Source organism: Thalassophryne amazonica, chromosome 1, assembly GCF_902500255.1.
Source record: "Thalassophryne amazonica chromosome 1, fThaAma1.1, whole genome shotgun sequence".
In the NCBI taxonomy this organism is placed as follows: domain Eukaryota; kingdom Metazoa; phylum Chordata; class Actinopteri; order Batrachoidiformes; family Batrachoididae; genus Thalassophryne; species Thalassophryne amazonica.
The window spans coordinates 125,780,691-125,801,471 of NC_047103.1; the positions used below are offsets into that span (position 1 = coordinate 125,780,691).

At 42.6% G+C, this 20,781-nt stretch overlaps 1 protein-coding gene across 1 annotated transcript in view; it reads left to right on the forward strand.

Annotated features, from left to right (window-relative positions):
* The first annotated feature begins 1,863 nt into the window (after positions 1-1,863).
* LOC117513981 (transmembrane protein 47-like) overlaps positions 1,864-20,781 on the forward strand; it is a 168,078-nt gene continuing 149,160 nt past the window's right edge. The window contains exon 1 of the mRNA XM_034174246.1: positions 1,864-2,211. Coding sequence (XP_034030137.1) covers positions 1,983-2,211 — 229 coding nt within the window. The 5' untranslated portion in view covers positions 1,864-1,982. The remainder of the gene's footprint in view (positions 2,212-20,781) is intronic.

Genomic DNA, 20,781 nt, shown 5'->3' on the forward strand with positions numbered 1-20,781 from the left:
GTGGTCTTTTTCCTCTTTTGTCCGGAGGACACTACATCCATGATTTCCAAAAACAATTTGAAATGTGGACTCAGACCACAGCACACTTTTCCACTTTGCACCTATCCATTTCAAATGAGCTCGGGCCCAGAGAAGGCGGCGGCGTTTCTGAATGTTGTTGATGTATGGCTTTTGCTTTGCATGGCAGAGTTTTAACTTGCACTCGTAAATGTACTGACGAATTGCGTTAAGTAACAATGGTTTTCAGAAGTGTTCCTGAGCCCATGCGGTAAGATCCTTTACACAATGATGTCGGTTTTTAATGCAGTGCCGCCTGAGGGGTCGAAGGTCACGGGCATTCAATGTTGGTTTTCGGCCTTGCTGCTTACATGCACAAAGTTCTCAAGATTCTCTGACTTTTCTGATTATATTATGGACTGCAGATGATGAAATCCCTAAATTCCTTGCAACTGAAAATTAAGAAACTGTTCTTAAACTGTTGGAATATTTTTTTCATGCAGTTGTTCACAAAGTGGTGATCCTCGCCCCATCTTTTCTTGTGAATGGCTGACACTTTTTGGGATGCTCCTTTTATACCCACTCATGAGTGTTCTCAGTTACAAAACACTTATTGAGTGTTGTTAGAAGGAAAGGTTGAAATGTTTTGCAAGCATCCATTTCAAAATGAGCTAATATTTGCACAAAAACAATAAAGTTTATCAGTTTGAACATTAAATATCTTGTCTTTGTGGTGTATTCAATTGAATATAGGTTGAAGAGGATTTGCAAATCATTGTTTTCTGTTTTTATTTACATTTTACACAACGTCCCAACTTCATTGGAACTGGGGTTGTAAGTTTTGAGTTTTCCTAGTCCAAAAAAAAAAAAAAAACACTGAATGCAGTTTCTGATCCCTCTAGATACATTTGTACCAGACCATAATTCAACAAAGTGTAGCTGGTGTTCACTTTTTTAGCCAGACATTTCAAATGATCTCTCTTACTTGTCATCATAACATCACATTCAAGATTGTACAATGTAAGACCCTTCGGCTGCTCCCTTGTTTTGCACTCGTGGTCACCACAGCAAATCCAAGGTGGATCTGCATGGTGAATTGGCACACATTTATGCCGGATTCCCTTCCTGATGCAACTCCACATTGAATGGAGAAATGTGGCAGGGGTGGGCTTTGAACCGGGAACTTTCCACACAGAAAACCACTTTGCCACCTGTGTTCAAGCTTGTACAATACAAGTTCTAATAAATAAATAAATAAATAAATAAATAACAATAATAAAAAAACAGGTTATAAAATTTATTTTCTCTGTAGTTGTATTTTGTGGTGAAATATGTACCAAAATGCAGGAAAGGCACCTTAAAAATACAGAATTTTCTGGGGGGCATGCCTCTAGACCCCCATGGGGAAGTGCGGCTGAAAGGTCATCCACAAATCCACTCTCCCGCCCCCCCTTTACAAAATCCTGGATCTGCCCCTGCAGTAATAAACATTAACTATCAACGAATAAAAACTTAATTTTGTTGAGTAACCGTTTATTAAGAGTCTTCATGTTAACTGTGTTGTTAATTTATACATTATTTAATTCTAAAAGACACTGAACAACACCATTACTAAACTGTTAAATCACTGTTAATTGTTAATGCTTATTACTGTGTAATACACATTGTACAACTTTTAATTAACTGGTAATTATTAGCATTACCTGTCGATTAATGTACTCTGAGTGTAAAGTGCTGCTGAAGTGTGTTTCACTTAAAAACAGATTCTTTAATGATCTGATCCATGGCCGTGACGTCACCGCAATCGGCGAATCAGTAGCGCGCGACAGCAGCGGTGCTCACAGGGCGCGCGCGCGGCTCCGTCAGCACCTCCGTCAGGTACACGCGTCGATGTCCACGCGCCGGCACGGAGAGAGACGACCGCACACCAGGTACCGACCTGCCCGGGTTCTGAACCGGCCGCCTCTTCGCCCGTCCGGCCCGCCATGTCCTCAGCCGTCAGCAAAACGGAGGAGGCGGCGCGCGGCTCGCCGCTGACGCCGCTGAAGCTGGTGGGGTTGGTCTGCGTCTTCCTCGCGCTCTGCCTGGACGTGGGAGCCGTGATGAGCCCCGCGTGGGTGACAGCCGACGACCAGTACTACATGTCCCTGTGGGAGTCCTGCTGGAAGCCGGTGAGCACCGAAAGCTGGCAGTGTAGCAGCACGTTGGGCTCAGGTAATTTCAAAACAAGCCAGACTTTCATTATGTCTTTCTTCTGCGCTGTCCTCCTCCGGCTGTGCTCACATGTGGCTCATGATGACTGAAGGATGTTTCACTTAAGTCATTTTTCATTGAAGAAGGGAAGGCCCAGTGGTTATGCTCAGCAAAGATTGATTGAGTTTTATGAGTTTCGTTGAAAAGTAACAATGGGGAAAATTTTCCTTAGTTGTCCTTATGATTGGCTACATCTTAGTGGCTTTACTGCTATTATTTGCCTTTTTAGTGGATGGTTGTAAAAAGGGGAGGGGTGGATTTGTGAATGTGCCTCAGTCCCGCTCCTCTGCCTTGTGGGGGTATGAGAGCATGACCCCCCTCCCCCCAGAAAATTTTGAAGTTTTCCGTGCCATTTTCTGCATTTTGATGCACATTTTGCCACAAAATACAATCACAGAGAAAATATACTTTATAACCTGTTTTTTATTAATTTGAACTTGTATAATCTTGAATGTGATGCTCTGATGTTATGATGACAAGTAACAGAGAACATTTGAAATCTCTGCGGCTACAAAGATGATCACTCTTGCTTAGGGTTGGGTATCGAGAACCGGTTCTTTTCGAGTATCCTTAAGAAATGATTCGATCCACCGATATCAGTAGCCTTTTTGCTTAACGATTCCCTTATTGGTCCTTCAGAGCAGCCGTTGTTTTTGAGGGTGTTTGTCGTGAAAATGATCATTCCTCTACGTTGATTACAGACCCTGCAGCGTCTCTGTAATCAACCTTTTCTGCAGCGCGACACCACTTTGAAGCGTGAACCAATGAAGCAATGGTTTGATCCACTAGCTCGTTGGTTCTTTGATTGCTGCTCTTCAGAAACGGCAAGTCTGCATCTTAACCCCTCTCAAAGCTATTAAAATATTGAGTCACTTTTGTGTGGATTAAAGTCACTAACTGGGACTCTTGTTGCAGTCAAGAAACGAGAATCGTCCTCCGTTCCATTGGCACAGCTCCAAACGCTGCATGGCTCTCTGCTGAGACAGAATCCGGTCGGAATTAATAACTTCAAAATTAATTGCCACTTTAAATAAAATGACACCTCTTACAAACGTTGTAATACAGACAATAAACTACAATCGACTAAAACGTTTTTTTCCTCCCAAAATGAGATGTGCTGCATTCTTTATAAATTACATCCTGATGTGCAGCACAGCCAGCTGCAAGAGCTCAGCGCAGATATATGGAAAGACATTCATGCCAATAATGTCTGAAAGGAAATGCTTTTGACAAAACCTACAGATTTTGTTTATTTCTACACTCAACAAAAATATAAATGCAACACTTTTGGTTTTGCTCCCATTTTGTATGAGATGAACTCAAAGATCTAAAACTTTTTCCACATACACAATATCACCATTTCCCTCAAATATTGTTCACAAACCAGTCTAAATCTGTGATAGTGAGCACTTCTCCTTTGCTGAGATAATCCATCCCACCTCACAGGTGTGCCATATCAAGATGCTGATTAGACACCATGATTAGTGCACAGGTGTGCCTTAGACTGTCCACAATAAAAGGCCACTCTGAAAGGTGCAGTTTTGTTTTATTGGGGGGGGATACCAGTCAGTATCTGGTGTGACCACCATTGCCTCATGCAGTGCAACACATCTCCTTCGCATAGAGTTGATCAGGTTGTCAATTGTGGCCTGTGGAATGTTGGTCCACTCCTCTTCAATGGCTGTGCGAAGTTGCTTGATATTGGCAGGAACTGGTACACGCTGTCGTATATGCCGGTCCAGAGCATCCCAAACATGCTCAATGGGTGACATGTCCGGTGAGTATGCCGGCCATGCAAGAACTGGGACATTTTCAGCTTCCAAGAATTGTGTACAGATCCTTGCAACATGGGTCTGTGCATTATCCTGCTGCAACATGAGGTGATGTTCTTGGATGTATGGCACAACAATGGGCCTCAGGATCTCGTCACGGTATCTCTGTGCATTCAAAATGCCATCAATAAAATGCACCTGTGTTCTTCGTCCATAACAGAGGCCTGCCCATACCATAACCCCACCGCCACCATGGGCCACTCGATCCACAACATTGACATCAGAAAACCGCTCACCCCACACGACGCCACACACGCTGTCTGCCATCTGCCCTGGACAGTGTGAACCGGGATTCATCCGTGAAGAGAACACCTCTCCAACGTGCGAAACGCCAGCGAATGTGAGCATTTTCCCACTCAGGTCAGTTACGACGACGAATTGGAGTCAGGTCGAGACCCCGATGAGGACGACGAGCATGCAGATGAGCTTCCCTGAGACGGTTTCTGACAGTTTGTGCAGAAATTCTTTGGTTATGCAAACCGATTGTTTCAGCAGCTGTCCGAGTGGCTGGTCTCAGACGATCTTGGAGGTGAACATGCTGGATGTGGAGGTCCTGGGCTGGTGTGGTTACATGTGGTCTGCGGTTGTGAGGCTGGTTGGATGTACTGCCAAATTCTCTGAAATGCCTTTGGAGACGGCTATGGTAGAGAAATGAACATTCAATACACGAGCAACAGCTCTGGTTGACATTCCTGCTATCAGCATGCCAATTGCACGCTCCCTCAAATCTTGCGACATCTGTGGCATTGTGCTGTGTGATAAAACTGCACCTTTCAGAGTGGCCTTTTAGTCTTTAAGTGTTGCGTTTATATTTTTGATGAGTGTATTTATGTCCAGAGATCAAGGATCCACCACGTAGAGTTTATTATGTCCAAAGTTTAAGGATCCGGTGACCAGTTTCATAATTATTTACTTTAAGACTCAATAAAATGTTGTTCAATTTCAATTTAATCGGCGTACACTCACAGTAATATTTAACCCTAACTTTTAAGATTTATGTATTTTTATTACATGACAAACTCCCATTTACTTTTTTTTTTAGATCATTTTAATACACACCTACCAAATAAACCTTACATGATGCATATTCATTACTGTAATAAATCCTATTCATTTGAAATGCATAATCCTCAGCTTAATGTAACATAATTATTATGCAAATCAAACAATATGTGTATTTTAAATAAATACTGTCATTATTATTGATTTAGAGTAATTATATTTTATTCATGCTAAATACATAAAGCTGAGGATTATGTTGTGTGGGCCGCTGAAGAGGAGGTACTGCTGGCCCACCACCACCAGAGGGCGCCCTGCCTGGAGTGCGGGCTCCAGGCACCAGAGGGCGCTGCCGCATCATGGGAGTAGCCTGGGTGACAGCTGTCACCCATCAACCAGACACAGCTGTTCCACTCAGCACAGAGGTATATCAGGAGGACGGCGTCTCCACCTCAGTGCCGAGATATCGCCTAAGCTAAGGTAGTATTCTCTGCATTTATATATATTAACCAGCTAAACCTATTAACCTTTTCAGGACTGGTGACTACAGATAGCTTCACTGTTTTGGATAAGTACTCACCTTCCTGCTGTTCTTTGACAAGAGGTGGAGGCGGCTTCTCCCCTCTCCGTTACTGGGTGCGGTCATCCACGCCTGTGTGTTGTCGCTCTCTCCTGCCAGCAGTACCGGATCCGACGAGCGGAGGCAGTGGCCACCTGGGAATTCGGGACTTGGCGGTTCCAGTATTTCCAGGGTTCGGTGGCAGAGGAGATCTGGGTGGTTCCGGTTCGACTGAGACGGACGTCTCCTACCTTCGAGCCTGCCCACACGACCACCAGCGGGATTCGACCCCAAATTGTGTTTGTTATATTAATTGTGCCTGTTTCACAGAAGTAAATCTTGTTATTTACCTTCTCCATTGTCCGTTCATTGCGCCCCCTGTTGTGGGTCCGTGTTCCAACACTTTCACAACAGATTATGCATTTCAGATAAATAGGATTTATTACAGTAATTAATATGAATCATGTAAGGTTTATTTGGTAGGATTGTATTAAAATTATCTAAAAAAAAGTAAAGTGGAATTTGTCATGTAATAAAATTACATAAATCTTAAAAGTTAGGGTTAAATATTTCTGAGTGTATAAAGTGCCACATCACAACAAAAGCTGTCTCAAGGCGCCTCACATAGAACAGTTCAACATAAAAAATTTAAATAAATAAATAAAAACAAAAAAATTCAAATACATAAATAAAAACATAAGTAAAATAATAAAACAGATAAAAAAATAAAAACTATTCATAAGATAGAGAATAAAAATAGGCTTTAAGTCTTTACTTAAAAATGTCTATGGACTCGCAGTTGCAGGAAGACTGTTCCACAGAGCGGGTGCACAATAAGAAAAAGCTCTCTGACCCACTGACATAGAAAACCTGTAAAGCCTGCTTTTAGTACACAAATTCAGAAGAGGCATTGATAAGGGAATCGATAAGGAATCGGCTCGATAAGCGGAATTGATAATGGTATCGATATCGGTAAAATCTTATCGATACCCATCCCTGCTCTTGCTACACCTTGCTGAATCATGGTCTGGTACAAAATGTATCCAGCTGAGTCACTTGTTGCTGAATAGAGGCATTTAAAAACAACATTCAGCGTTTTTTTTGGTTAATGAAAAGGAGCTCATAATGTGTTCAGACCATTTCCACCCACGTGTGTGTGTACACGATGAATGAGATGTGTTGAGCTTTTGAGCACCAACCCTTGTTTAATATCTTGAGTTCGAATATGAAGGTCATAGGTGAAGGCCAAAGTCGGAGAAGTCAAGGTCACAAGTGGCACAATCCCTTAGCGGCAAATGATGAGATTATTTGTCTGATTGATCAAACAATGAGAAGATTTTCTGGAAATCACCAGATTTTCAGGTTTTTGGGCGACTCATGCTTAATTCCAGATTTTGTACCTTATGAATGAATGTGTAGGAGTAGCTCTTGCATAAGTGGCTTGCATGAGTGAACTTTGAACTGGGATGCTGATGAGATGGAATGAGGAGTGCTGTGTGCCCTCCTGAAAATAAGCTTAGTGCTTCAAATTGTTTCCCATGTTAAAATAAAGACCTTTACCTTTTAAGAGCCATTCCAGCTTTCTCCAATTTGCTTATATTTAGCTTTTATTTTCTCAAAGATATGAACAAAATTCATAAGAGGTCCAACCTGTGGTAAATTTATTCATATATCGTACGATGTGAATTTAAGATAAGATATCTATCCCCATGTTTGTTCCACAATGTGGAAATTTGTAAGTATCATAGGCAATTTCTGGGTGCTCTGCTCAGGTCAGCACTCACCACTAGAGGGTTTCAGATCCATGCAGGAAACATTAAACTCCCAGCCTCCCTGCAGAGCATGGAGGACATTTGGGTACGGGCTGTAGTCCGATCTGCCCCATGTGGAGGAGACGCCTGCCAGAGTGCATATTAATAGGAACATCTCACATTGCAAAACCACTTAAAGTAATATTTCCTTTATCTCTGTGATTGAGGCTTGCAACTGATTCCTCCCATGATGGTCATTGATTGGTTTGATATGAGATGTTTTTGAAATCCATTTTCATATCAAACTGTTATTTCCTTATTTCAGCAATGGAGTCCGGTACAGCATTAAGGGCAGTAATTTGCTGACTTGTAGCATGTTCTTTAATTCCACTTTTTAAAGCAGACATCAAGTTCCTGTTCTGTGTCTTTAATCTCAGTTTCCTGATTGGGCATTCTTAGAATTTTGTGCAATTCTCCTTTTATGGTATACGAGGTCTGTTAGAAAAGTATCCGACCTTATTATTTTTTTAAAAAACCATATGGATTTGAATCACGTGTGATTGCGTCAGACAAGCTTGAACCCTCGTGCGCATGCGTGAGTTTTTTCATGCCTGTCGGTTGCGTCATTCACCTGTGAGCAGGCTTTGAGTGAGGTGTGGTCCACCCCTCTCGTCTATTTTTTTATTGCGAATAAATGTCTGAACGATTTGGAGCTTTGCTGCATCAATTTTTTTCCAGAAACTGTGAGAGACCTCCAGGTGGACACCGTTCGAAAAATTAATATGGCTTTCAGGGACGATTTTATGGGGATTAAACAGATTACGGGGTGTTACTGCCGCTTTAAGGACGGCCCACAACTGCTGAGAGCGCGGCGTGCTCCCAGCCCCCATCGACAGGCTGACACCCCGCTGGAACAACCAGATCATTTCCAACGTGAAAGCTTTGTTGATCCGGGACCTCGTCTGACTTTCACAAAAAGGCAGAAGATGTGGACATCAGCACTTTTTCCGGCACATTCCACCATTACAGGAGTTTTTTTCATGGAAAGAAAAGCGGAGGAACGCGCAACGGCTCCGTTCATTACGCGGGACAAAACCACCTAGGTGTTGGTCTCTCAGGACAGCTTTCAGGTGGATTTCAGACGGATTCCGGTTGCTTTCCAGTCGGTGTGAATATCTGATTGTGATTGTGCATGAGCTGGACATGCCAGAACATGTCCCGTGAGGCTACATCACGGCGTTGCTTTGCGCCGGCGGCTGCACCGCGACGCTCGGTGGAGCAGCTGCCGTTCAGTTTTAAACTGGACGCTGTCTTGATCCGGTACGTCATCTAACTAGCACAGGAATTGTGAAAAGACATGGACATCAGCACTTTTTCCGGCACATTAAGACAGACGTGTGGAGGAGTTCCGCGCGTCGCGGTGCAGCCGCTCGGCGGAAAGCAACGCCATGATGAAGCCTCACGGGACATGTTCTGGCATGTCCAGCTCATGCACAATCACAATCGGATATTCACACGACTGGAAAGCAACCGGAATCCGTCTGAAATCACCTGAAAGCTGTCCTGAGAGACCACACCGAGGTGGTTTTGTCCCGCGTAATGAACGGCTCCGTGGCACGTCCCTCCGCTTTCTTTCCATGAAAAAAACTCCTGTAACGGTGGAATGTGCTGGAAAAAGTGCTGATGTCCACGTCTTTTCATAATTCCTGTGCTAGTCAGATGACATACCCGGATCAAGACAGGTCCAGTTTAAAATGAATGGCACATTTCACTGTTACAGGAGTTTTTGTCATGGAAGAGAAGCTGCGCGGTGCAGCCGATCGGCACAAAGCAACGTCGTGATGAAGCCTCACGGGACATGTTCTGGCATGTCCAGCTCATGCACAATCACAATCGGATATTCACACGACTGGAAAGCAACCGGAATCTGTCTGAATCCACCTGAAAGCCGTCCTGAAGACCAACACCGAGGTGGTTTTGTCCTGCGTAATGAACGGAGCCGTGGCGCGTCCCTCCGCTTTTCTTCCATGAAAAAAAACTCCTGTAACAGTGGAATGTGCCGGAAAAAGTGCTGGATGTCCACATCTTCTGCCTTTTTGTGAAAGTCAGACGAGGTCCCGGATCAACAAAGCTTTCACGTTGGAATGATCTGGTTGTTTCAGCGGTGTGTCAGCCTGTCGATGGGGGCACCGCGCTCTCAGCAGTTGTGGGCCGTCCTTAAAGTGGCAATAACACCCCGTAATCTGTTATAATCCCCATAAATCGTCCCTGAAAGCCATATTCATTTTTCGAACGGTGTTCACCTTGAGGTCTCTCACAGTTTCTGGAAAAAAATTGATGCAGCAAAGCTCCAAATCATTCAGACATTTATTCGCAATAAAAATAGACGAGAGGGGTGGACCACACCTCACTCAAAGCCTGCTCACAGGCGAATGACGCAACCGACAGGCATGAAAAAACTCACGTATGCGCACGAGGGTTCAAGCTTGGCTGATGCAAACCACACGTGATTCAAATCCATATGGTTTTTTAAAAAAAATAATAAGGTCAGATACTTTTCTAACAGACCTTGTATATAAAATGTATGCTTTATTTATGCTTTTTTGTAATTTTTTCATTGATGCTTACTCTTCTCATGAGCGTGAAACTGATTTACATACATGTGGAATTCACCATGTTCACATAAGGGAGTTTGTACATTTTCATGGAGTTATACTGAATCTGGCGTGGCACATGCCAGATTCAAGTGTACCACGCTCATGGTCCAAAAAAGGTGAGAGAAATTTGAGAGAAAATGGTTCTTGCATGAGCCCCATTGTGATGTTGCACCTTTAATGGCAGGCCACCTGAAAGAAATTCCCGATAATGTCTATGGACAACAGCAATTATGTGATCTGCAGTTAACTTGCAGTCATGGTTAGGATGGTTAGCTTTTTCTTTAAGATTGTACAGTAGTGTTCAGAATAGTAGTAGTGCTATGTGACTAAAAAGATTAATTCAGGTTTTGAGTATATTTCTTATTGTTACATGGGAAACAAGGTACCAGTAGATTCAGTAGATCTCACAAATCCAAGACCAAGCATTCATGATACGCACACTCTTAAGGCTATGAAATTGGGGCTATTAGTAAAAAAAAGTACAAACGAGGTTGTTCATAATAATAGTAGTGTGGCATCAGTCAGTGAGTTCATCAGTTTTGTGGAACAAACAGGTGTGAATCAGGTGTCCCCTATTTAAGGATGAAGCAGCACCTGTTTGAACATGCTTTCTCTTTGAAAACCTGAGGAAAATGGGACGTTCAAGACATTGTTCAAAGAACAGCGTAGTTTGATTAAACAAGTTTGATTGGAGAGGGGAAAACTTATACACAGGTGCAAAAGATTATAGGCTGGTTCATCTACAATAATCTCTGATGCTTAAAAATGGACAAAAAAAGCAGAGATGCATGGAAGAAAACGGAAAACAACCATCAAATGGATAGAAGGAATAACCAGAATGGCAAAAGGCTCACCCATTGATCAGCTCCAGATGATCAAGACAGTCTGACGTTACCTGTAAGTGCTGTGACAGTTAGAAGACACCTGTGTGAGCTAATTTATTTGCAAGAATCCCCCGCAAAGTCCCTCTGTTAAATAAAAGACATGTGCAGAAGAGGTTACAATTTGCCAAAGAACACATCAACTGGCCTAAAGAGAAATGGAGGAATATTTTGTGGACTGATGAGAGTAAATTGTTCTTTTTGGGTCCAAGGGCCACAGACAGTTTGTGAGAGGACCCCCAAACTCTGAATTCAAGCCACAGTTCACAGTGAAGACAGTGAAGCATGTGTGTGCAAGCATTATGATATGGGCATGTTTCTCCTACTATGGTGTTGGGCCTCTAATATCGCATACCAGGTATCATGGATCAGTTTGTCAAAATACTTGAAGAGGTCATGTTGCCTTATGCTGAAGAGGACATGCCCTTGAAAATGGGTGTTTCAACAAGACAATGACCCCAAGCACACTAGTAACAAGCTAAATCTTGGTTCCAAACCAACAGAATTAATGCCTCGCAGATGTGAAGAAAATCATGAAAAACTGTGGTTATACAACTAAATACTAGTTTAGTGATTCACAGGATTGCTAAAAAAGCAGTTTGAACATAATAGTTTTGAGTTTGTAGCATCAACAGCAGATGCTACTATTATTGTGAACACCCCTTTTCTACTTTTTTTTTTACTAATAGCTCAATTTCATAGCCTTAAGAGTGTGCATATCATGAATGCTTGGTCTTGTTGGATTTGTGAGAATTTACTGAATCTACTGGTACCTTGTTTCCCATGTAACAATAAGAAATATACTCAAAACCTGGATTAAACTTTTTAGTCACATAGCACTACTATTCTATTCTACTATTCTGAACACTACTGTAAATAAGTAAAAAATGTCCATCAATGTTTCCCACAACTGAAGAAGACAGCTTGTGTTTTGAGCAGAAAGTCCAAACTTTAAAGATAATCTATTGGTTGTTACATCATATTGCTACATTTAAATGTAGTTCAAACCAGTTTACAACTATTTTAATCCAACAGTCTGGTTAAAAATAGTCTAAGTGGCTTAACAAGAATTTAACCAGTTTGTCTGTGGTCAGGAATAAATTAAAGCATTTTAAAGGACATATCTCACGCCAACCAATGCTATGTTTTAAAAAATTATATGCCACATTCCAATTAATTTCATCCAAAACTTTAACTTCTGCAGGCACTGATAAAGCTGATTAAAGTAAATTTAGTCAGAGTGCACCAGAAAAACAACATCTACAGACCCACCACCCACAGCAATACACCGAAATTGGAAAGACCACACTAGCACAATCACCAGCCAGTGAAACAGCAGCTGGTGCATCCCGTCAGCTGGCTCTTGGTGAATGTGAGTTTGCTTCAGTGCTTGCCCTGTTGCTGCAGATTGATCACAGTAAATCCCCTTAAGGAATGGAGAAGATACTAATGTCTTTGTCTATTTCTTGATGTTCAAAACATCATTAAATTGCTCTTATTCATTGAAGTGTACAGTACAGCACAGAATGTGTATCATTAACGCCAATTATACAACAATAGTAGAATATAAAGAAGGAAAAAAAAAGGAAAAAATAGACAGTATATTCATCATTCGCAATTATTTGTCAATTAATCCTCTCCAGAAATTCCTAATCATGACAGCCCTACTCTAGAGCAGGTTTTCATCCAGGATGTCTCTGTACATTTCTGCATTCATGTTTCCTTAAATCCTGACTAGTCTCCTAGTTCCTGCTGCCAAAAAATATCCCCACAGCATGATGCTGCCACCACCATGCTTCACTGTAGGGATGGTGGCTGGTTTCCTCCAAAAATGACGCCTGGTATTCACGCCAAAGCGTTCAATCTTTGTCTCATCAGGCCAGAGAATTTTATTTCTCATGGTCTGAGAGTCATTCAGGTGCCTTTTGGCAAACTCCAAGGGGGCTGCCATGTGCCTTTTACTAAGGAGTAACTTCCATCTGGCCACTCTACCATACAGGCCTGATTGGTGGATTGCTGCAGAGATAGTTGTCCTTCTGGAAGTTTCTCCTCTCTCCATAGAGGAATGCTGGAGCTCTGACAGAGTGACCATTGGATTCTTGGTCACCTCCCTGACTAAGGCCCTTCTCCACGATTGCTCAGTTTAGACGTGCAGCCAGCTTTAGGAAGAGTCCTGTTGGATCTGGACTTATTCCATTTATGGATGATGATAGGGCCCTGAGCACGCACAACTCCGGGTTTGGCCCAGTGAGGGAGAGGAGCGGAGAGGACACTGGCGCTGATTGTTCGCTGTTTCTCTGCAAATCCGTCGAGCCCATTAACTTATTTCACTGTACTTTTTGGGTGTACTGCAGTGGGATAATGCCAACATTGAACTATCTCCTCTACCTGTCCCCTCTGTTTGCTCATTCAAAAGCCTGGTTTTCATCTGCAAACACCCATTCGTCCCCCAGGGCTCCGTGCTTGGCCCCACCCTCTTCACATGCTTCCCCTCATGTGTGTCATCTGCATGCATGGAATTAATTTCCACTGCTGTGCTGATGACTCACAGTTCTACCTCAAGGTTACCCCTCTGCCCCCCCCTCCGCCACTGTCACCTACCTCAACTCCTGCTTGGAGGAGATAGGGGCATGGATGAGTCAGAACTTCTTGGAGCTGAATGGCTCAAAAACTGAAACCATTCAAACTTCTAACCGGTACTTCTCACCAACTTCACTCCTCTCCTGTTACCTCAATTTCTCTCTTTGGTCACAGCATTCCCCTTTCTCCCTCTGTTATAAACCTTGGGGTCAAGTTTGACCCCCACCTTTCTTTTGACAACCATGTCAGCCACATCTGCAAAACTTCCTTCTTTCACCTCTGTAATATTTCCAAACTCCGTTCTTCCATTTCTCTCCCAGCTGCAGAGAAGCTCGTCCATGCCTTCGTCTCCTCCAGGTTGGACTACTGCAACACACTCCTCATTGGGATCCCTGGCAGGAGCATCCAAAAGCTCCACTATTGTCAGAACAGCACTGCCAGGGTCCTGATGAGGGTGCGGAAACACAACCACATCACCCCATCTTCCACACCCTCCATTGGTTCCCCATTCACCTCTGTATTCAATCAATCAATCAATTTTTTTTATATAGCGCCAAATCACAACAAACAGTTGCCCCAAGGCGCTTTATATTGTAAGGCAAGGCCATACAATAATTATGTAAAACCCCAACGGTCAAAACGACCCCCTGTGAGCAAGCACTTGGCTACAGTGGGAAGGAAAAACTCCCTTTTAACAGGAAGAAACCTCCAGCAGAACCAGGCTCAGGGAGGGGCAGTCTTCTGCTGGGACTGGTTGGGGCTGAGGGAGAGAACCAGGAAAAAGACATGCTGTGGAGGGGAGCAGAGATCGATCACTAATGATTAAATGCAGAGTGGTGCATACAGAGCAAAAAGAGAAAGAAACAGTGCATCATGGGAACCCCCCAGCAGTCTACGTCTATAGCAGCATAACTAAGGGATGGTTCAGGGTCACCTGATCCAGCCCTAACTATAAGCTTTAGCAAAAAGGAAAGTTTTAAGCCTAATCTTAAAAGTAGAGAGGGTGTCTGTCTCCCTGATCTGAATTGGGAGCTGGTTCCACAGGAGAGGAGCCTGAAAGCTGAAGGCTCTGCCTCCCATTCTACTCTTACAAACCCTAGGAACTACAAGTAAGCCTGCAGTCTGAGAGCGAAGCGCTCTATTGGGGTGATATGGTACTACGAGGTCCCTAAGATAAGATGGGACCTGATTATTCAAAACCTTATAAGTAAGAAGAAGAATTTTAAATTCTATTCTAGAATTAACAGGAAGCCAATGAAGAGAGGCCAATATGGGTGAGATATGCTCTCTCCTTCTAGTCCCCGTCAGTACTCTAGCTGCAGCATTTTGAATTAACTGAAGGCTTTTTAGGGAACTTTTAGGACAACCTGATAATAATGAATTACAATAGTCCAGCCTAGAGGAAATAAATGCATGAATTAGTTTTTCAGCATCACTCTGAGACAAGACCTTTCTGATTTTAGAGATACTGCGTAAATGCAAAAAAGCAGTCCTACATATTTGTTTAATATGCGCTTTGAATGACATATCCTGATCAAAAATGACTCCAAGATTTCTCACAGTATTACTAGAGGTCAGGGTAATGCCATCCACAGTAAGGATCTGGTTAGACACCATGTTTCTAAGATTTGTGGGGCCAAGTACAATAACTTCAGTTTTATCTGAGTTTAAAAGCAGGAAATTAGAGGTCATCCATGTCTTTATGTCTGTAAGACAATCCTGCAGTTTAGCTAATTGGTGTGTGTTGTCTGGCTTCATGGATAGATAAAGCTGGGTATCATCTGCGTAACAATGAAAATTTAAGCAATACCGTCTAATAATACTGCCTAAGGGAAGCATATATAAGTGAATAAAATTGGTCCTAGCACAGAACCTTGTGGAACTCCATAATTAACTTTAGTCTGTGAAGAAGATTCCCCATTTACATGAACAAATTGTAATCTATTAGACAAATATGATTCAAACCACCGCAGCGCAGTGCCTTTAATACCTATGGCATGCTCTAATCTCTGTAATAAAATTTTATGGTCAACAGTATCAAAAGCAGCACTGAGGTCTAACAGAACAAGCACAGAGATGAGTCCACTGTCCGAGGCCATAAGAAGATCATTTGTAACCTTCACTAATTGCTGTTTCTGTCTATGATGAATTCTAAAACCTGACTGAAACTCTTCAAATAGACCATTCCTCTGCAGATGATCAGTTAGCTGTTTTACAACTACCCTTTTCAAGAATTTTTGAGAGAAAAGGAAGGTTGGAGATTGGCCTATAATTAGCTAAGATAACTGGGTCAAGTGATGGCTTTTTAAGTAATGGTTTAATTACTGCCACCTTAAAAGCCTGTGGTACATAGCCAACTAACAAAGATAGATTGATCATATTTAAGATCGAAGCATTAAATAATGGTAGGGCTTCCTTGAGCAGCCTGGTAGGAATGGGGTCTAATAAACATGTTGATGGTTTGGATGAAGTAACTAATGAAAATACTCAGACAGAACAATCGGAGAGAAAGAGTCTAACCAAATACCCCGGCATCACTGAAAGCAGCCAAAGATAACGATACGTCTTTGGGATGGTTATGAGTAATTTTTTCTCTAATAGTTAAATTTTGTTAGCAAGAAAGTCATGAACTCATTACTAGTTAAAGTTAATGGAATACTCAGCTCAATAGAGCTCTGACTCTTTGTCAGCCTGGCTACAGTGCTGAAAAGAAACATGGGGTTGTTCTTATTTCTTCAATTAGTGATGAGTAGAAAGATGTCCTAGCTTTACGGAGGGCTTTTTATTATAGAGCAAACAGACTCTTTTTCCAGGCTAAGTGAAGATCTTCTAAATTAGTGAGACGCCATTTCCTCTCCAACTTACGGGTTATCTGCTTTAAGCTACGAGTTTGAGAGTTATACCATGGAGTCAGACCTTCTGATTTAAAGCTCTCTTTTTCAGATGAGCTACAGCATCCAAAGCTATCTTCAATGAGGATGTAAAACTATTGACGAGATACTCTATCTCCCTTACAGAGTTTAGGTAGCTACTCTGCACTGTGTTGTTATATGGCATTAGAGAACATAAAGAAGGAATCATATCCTTAACCTAGTTACAGCGCTTTCTGAAAGACTTCTAGTGTAATGAAACTTATTCCCTACTGCTGGGTAGTCCATCAGAGTAAATGTAAATGTTATTAAAAATGATCAGACAGAAGGGAGTTTTCAGGGAATACTGTTAAGTCTTCTATTTCCATACCATAAGTCAGAACAAGATCTAAGATATGATTAAAGTGGTGGGGTGGACTCATTTACTTTTTGAGCAAAGCCAATAGAGTCTAATAATAGATTAAATGCAGTGTTGAGGCTGTCATTCTCAGCATCTGTGTGGATGTTAAAATCGCCCACTATAATTATCTTATCTGAGCTAAGCACTAAGTCAGACAAAAGGTCTGAAAATTCACAGAGAAACTCACAGTAACGACCAGGTGGACGATAGATAATAACAAATAAAACTGGTTTTTGGGACTTCCAATTTGGATGGACAAGACTAAGAGACAAGCTTTCAAATGAATTAAAGCTCTGTCTGGGTTTTTGATTAATTAATAGCTGGAATGGAAGATTGCTGCTAATCCACCGCCCCGGCCCGTGCTACGAGCATTCTGACAGTTAGTGTGACTCGGGGGTGTTGACTCATTTAAACTAACATATTCATCCTGCTGTAACCAGGTTTCTGTTAGGCAGAATAAATCAATATGTTGATCAATTATTATATCATTTACCAACAGGGACTTAGAAGAGAGAGACCTAATGTTTAATAGACCACATTTAACTGTTTTAGTCTGTGGTGCAGTTGAAGGTGCTATATTATTTTTTCTTTTGAATTTTTATGCTTAAATAGATTTTTGCTGGTTATTGGTAGTCTGGGAGCAGGCACCGTCTCTACGGGGATGGGGTAATGAGGGGATGGCAGGGGAGAGAAGCTGCAGAGAGGTGTGTAAGACTACAACTCTGCTTCCTGGTCCCAAACCTGGATAGTCACGGTTTGGAGGATTTAAGAAAATTAGCCAGATTTCTAGAAATGAGAGCTGCTCCATCCAAAGTGGGATGGATGCCGTCTCTCCTAACAAGACCAGGTTTTCCCCAGAAGCTTTGCCAATTATCTATGAAGCCCACCTCATTTTTTGGACACCACTCAGACAGCCAGCAATTCAAGGAGAACATGCGGCTAAACATGTCACTCCCGGTCCGATTGGGGAGGGGCCCAGAGAAAACTACAGAGTCCGACATTGTTTTTGCAAGTTACACACCGATTTAATGTAATTTTAGTGACCTCCGATTGGCGTAACCGGGTGTCATTACTGCCGACGTGAATTACAATCTTACCAAATTTACGCTTAGCCTTAACCAGCAGTTTCAAATTTCCTTCAATGTCGCCTGCTCTGGCCCCCGGAAGACAATTGACTATGGTTGCTGGTGTCGCCAACTTCACATTTCTCAAAACAGAGTCGCCAATAACCAGAGTTTGATCCTCGGCGGGTGTGTCGTCGAGTGGGGAAAACGGTTAGAGATGTGAACGGGTTGGCGGTGTACACGGGGCTTCTGTTTAGGGCTACGCTTCCTCCTCACAGTCACCCAGTCAGCCTGCTTTCCCGGCTGCTCGGGATCTGCCAGGGGGGAACTAACGGCGGCTAAGCTACCTTGGTCCGCACCGACTACAGGGGCCTGGCTAGCTGTAGAATTTTCCACGGTGCGGAGCCGAGTCTCCAATTCGCCCAGCCTGGCCTCCAAAGCTACGAATAAGCTACACTTATTACAAGTACCGTTACTGCTAAAGGAGGCCGAGGAATAACTAAACATTTCACACCCAGAGCAGAAAAGTGCGGGAGAGACAGGAGAAGCCGCCATGCTAAATCGGCTAAGAGCTAGTAGCTACGCTAAGCTAGCGGATTCCTAAAAACACGCAAAGTGAATAATGTGTAAATAATTTAGAGGTGATTCAGCAGAAGGAGTGCTTTAGTTAAGGCACGTAAAGATTACACTGGGAAACAAATCGTAATCTAGATAACTAGATCAATCTAACTGCGCAGATTAAACAGCTAACAGATACAGAAAAACACCGCTGTGCTCCGGAACAGGAAGTGATACAATACCGCAGTGAGAGCCAACCACCCCTTGTATTGAGTACAAGGTCCTCCTGCACACCCATTACTGTCTCCATGGTGATGCTCCCACCTACCACACAGACCTGCTCACTCTACACACCTCAGGCAGAACCCGGTCAGGCCAACAGCACCGTCTGCTCTTGCCCAGGACATGGCTCAATACCATTGGGGGGGGCGAGAGCCTTCAAGGCCGTTGCTCCCCATCTGTGGAACGCTCTACCAGACCACGTCAGGGCCCCACAGATGGTCGATGCTTTTAAGAAAGGACTAAAAATGTATCTTTTTAGAAAAGCTTACAGCTAACGTTATTAATTGATGTGTATATTTTTTATGATTTTTTACTGTTATTTTTGTCTCTGTAGCACTTTGAGATTCGGAATCAAGTGTAAAGTGCAATATAAATAAAATTTATTACTAAAAAACATTATTACAAAGGCCACTGTGCTCATTGGGACCTTCAAAGCAGCAGAAATGTTTCTGTAGCCTTCCTCAGATTTGTGCCTCAAGACAATCCTGTCTCAGAGGTCTACAGACAATTCCTTTGATTTCATGCTTGGTTTGTGTTCTGACATGCACATTCAACTGTGGGACCTTATAGGTAGACAGGTGTGTGTCTTTCCAAATCATGAAAATTCAGTAAGGTATATCTTATATATTATATTCCAATTCTAAGGTAGAACTATGCTAGTATACTAAGGTATATCTAAATATCTAAAAAGGAAGACTAAAATAGAAGAGTAGAAAAAAGTAGAGTAGAGCCACTTAGGTGCCTGGTCTTGAGAACCTGGCATTTACTCCAGGAATATTACCCCAGGTGGACTCCAGTTAATCTGTAGAAACATCTCAAGGGTGATCAGCAAAAACAGGAGGCACTTGAGCTAAATTCTGAGTTTCACAGCAAAGGCTATGAATAATTATGTACATATGATTTCTTAGTTAATAAATTTGCAATAATCTCAAAAAACGCTTTTCACATTGTCCATTATGAGGTATGTGTGTACAATTTTGAGGAAAATAATTAATTTTATCCATTTTGGAATAAGGCTGTAACATAACAAAATGTGGACAAAGTTTAGGGGAGGTGATGTCTAGTGGTTAAGCATTGTGCTAGAGACCAGAGGCTCTTCGGTTCAAATTCTAGCCTGACCAGAAAATCACTAAAGCCTGGTTCACACGACAAGATTTTAAAATGATCTGTAGGTTTACAAAACCCAAGAGACCACACACGTGAAGATAAAAAAAAAAAATCATAGAATCATACAATCTGTGGTGTGCAGCCACACTGTAAAAACAACACACCACATACGAACAGATTTCACACACGAACCTTCCCAGGTCAGACAGGAAATCTCGCAAAATCTCTTGAGATTAAACGTGACTTCAGAGTAACAAACGGAGATAGTTTTTGGACTATTTACAACAGAGGAAAAAACGATACAAAAAGAAAAAAGGCGGTTTTTAACGGAGTGAAGACAGCGCGACCACCGGACTTTCTGGTAAGTCAAACAGCTGTTTGATTTTCCGCTCTGTACGTCTGTCACCTTGCTTTCTGATTGGCTACACGTCACGTTCAGCAGGCTGTGTGCTCGTTTGTGGTTGGAGGACACAGCACACGCTGCGATATCGGGCCAAGACAATCCAGCATGTTGAATTTCCCCGATTTGGGATCGGAGTGCTCCTGCCGTCCTTCTGAGCAGATCACACCACACAGGGCAGGAATATTTGATAAGATTATCTTTGGCATCATCACGATTGTCGGGCTGTCTTTAAGATTGTCGGAAGGGGAAGATCGGGTCCGATATCAGCCTAATTATCTTGCCATGTGAACCAGGCATAAGGACCCTTGGGCAAGATCCTTAATCCCCTAGTTGCTCCCGGTGTGTAGTGAGCGCCTTGCATGGCAGCAGCCTGAAATTCGGGTGAATGTGAGGCATTGCTGTGTAAAGCGCTTTGAGCGTCTGATGCAGATGGAAAAGCGCTATATAAATGCAGTCCATTTAAAAAGTGAGAGCGCTGTAAATACTTACCGGATGCACTGCAAATACATACACTGAGAGATGCATCCAGCTGAGTTCTCATCCTGCATTCACACACACAGCACAGAGTAGAGTCCCACCTACACCGGT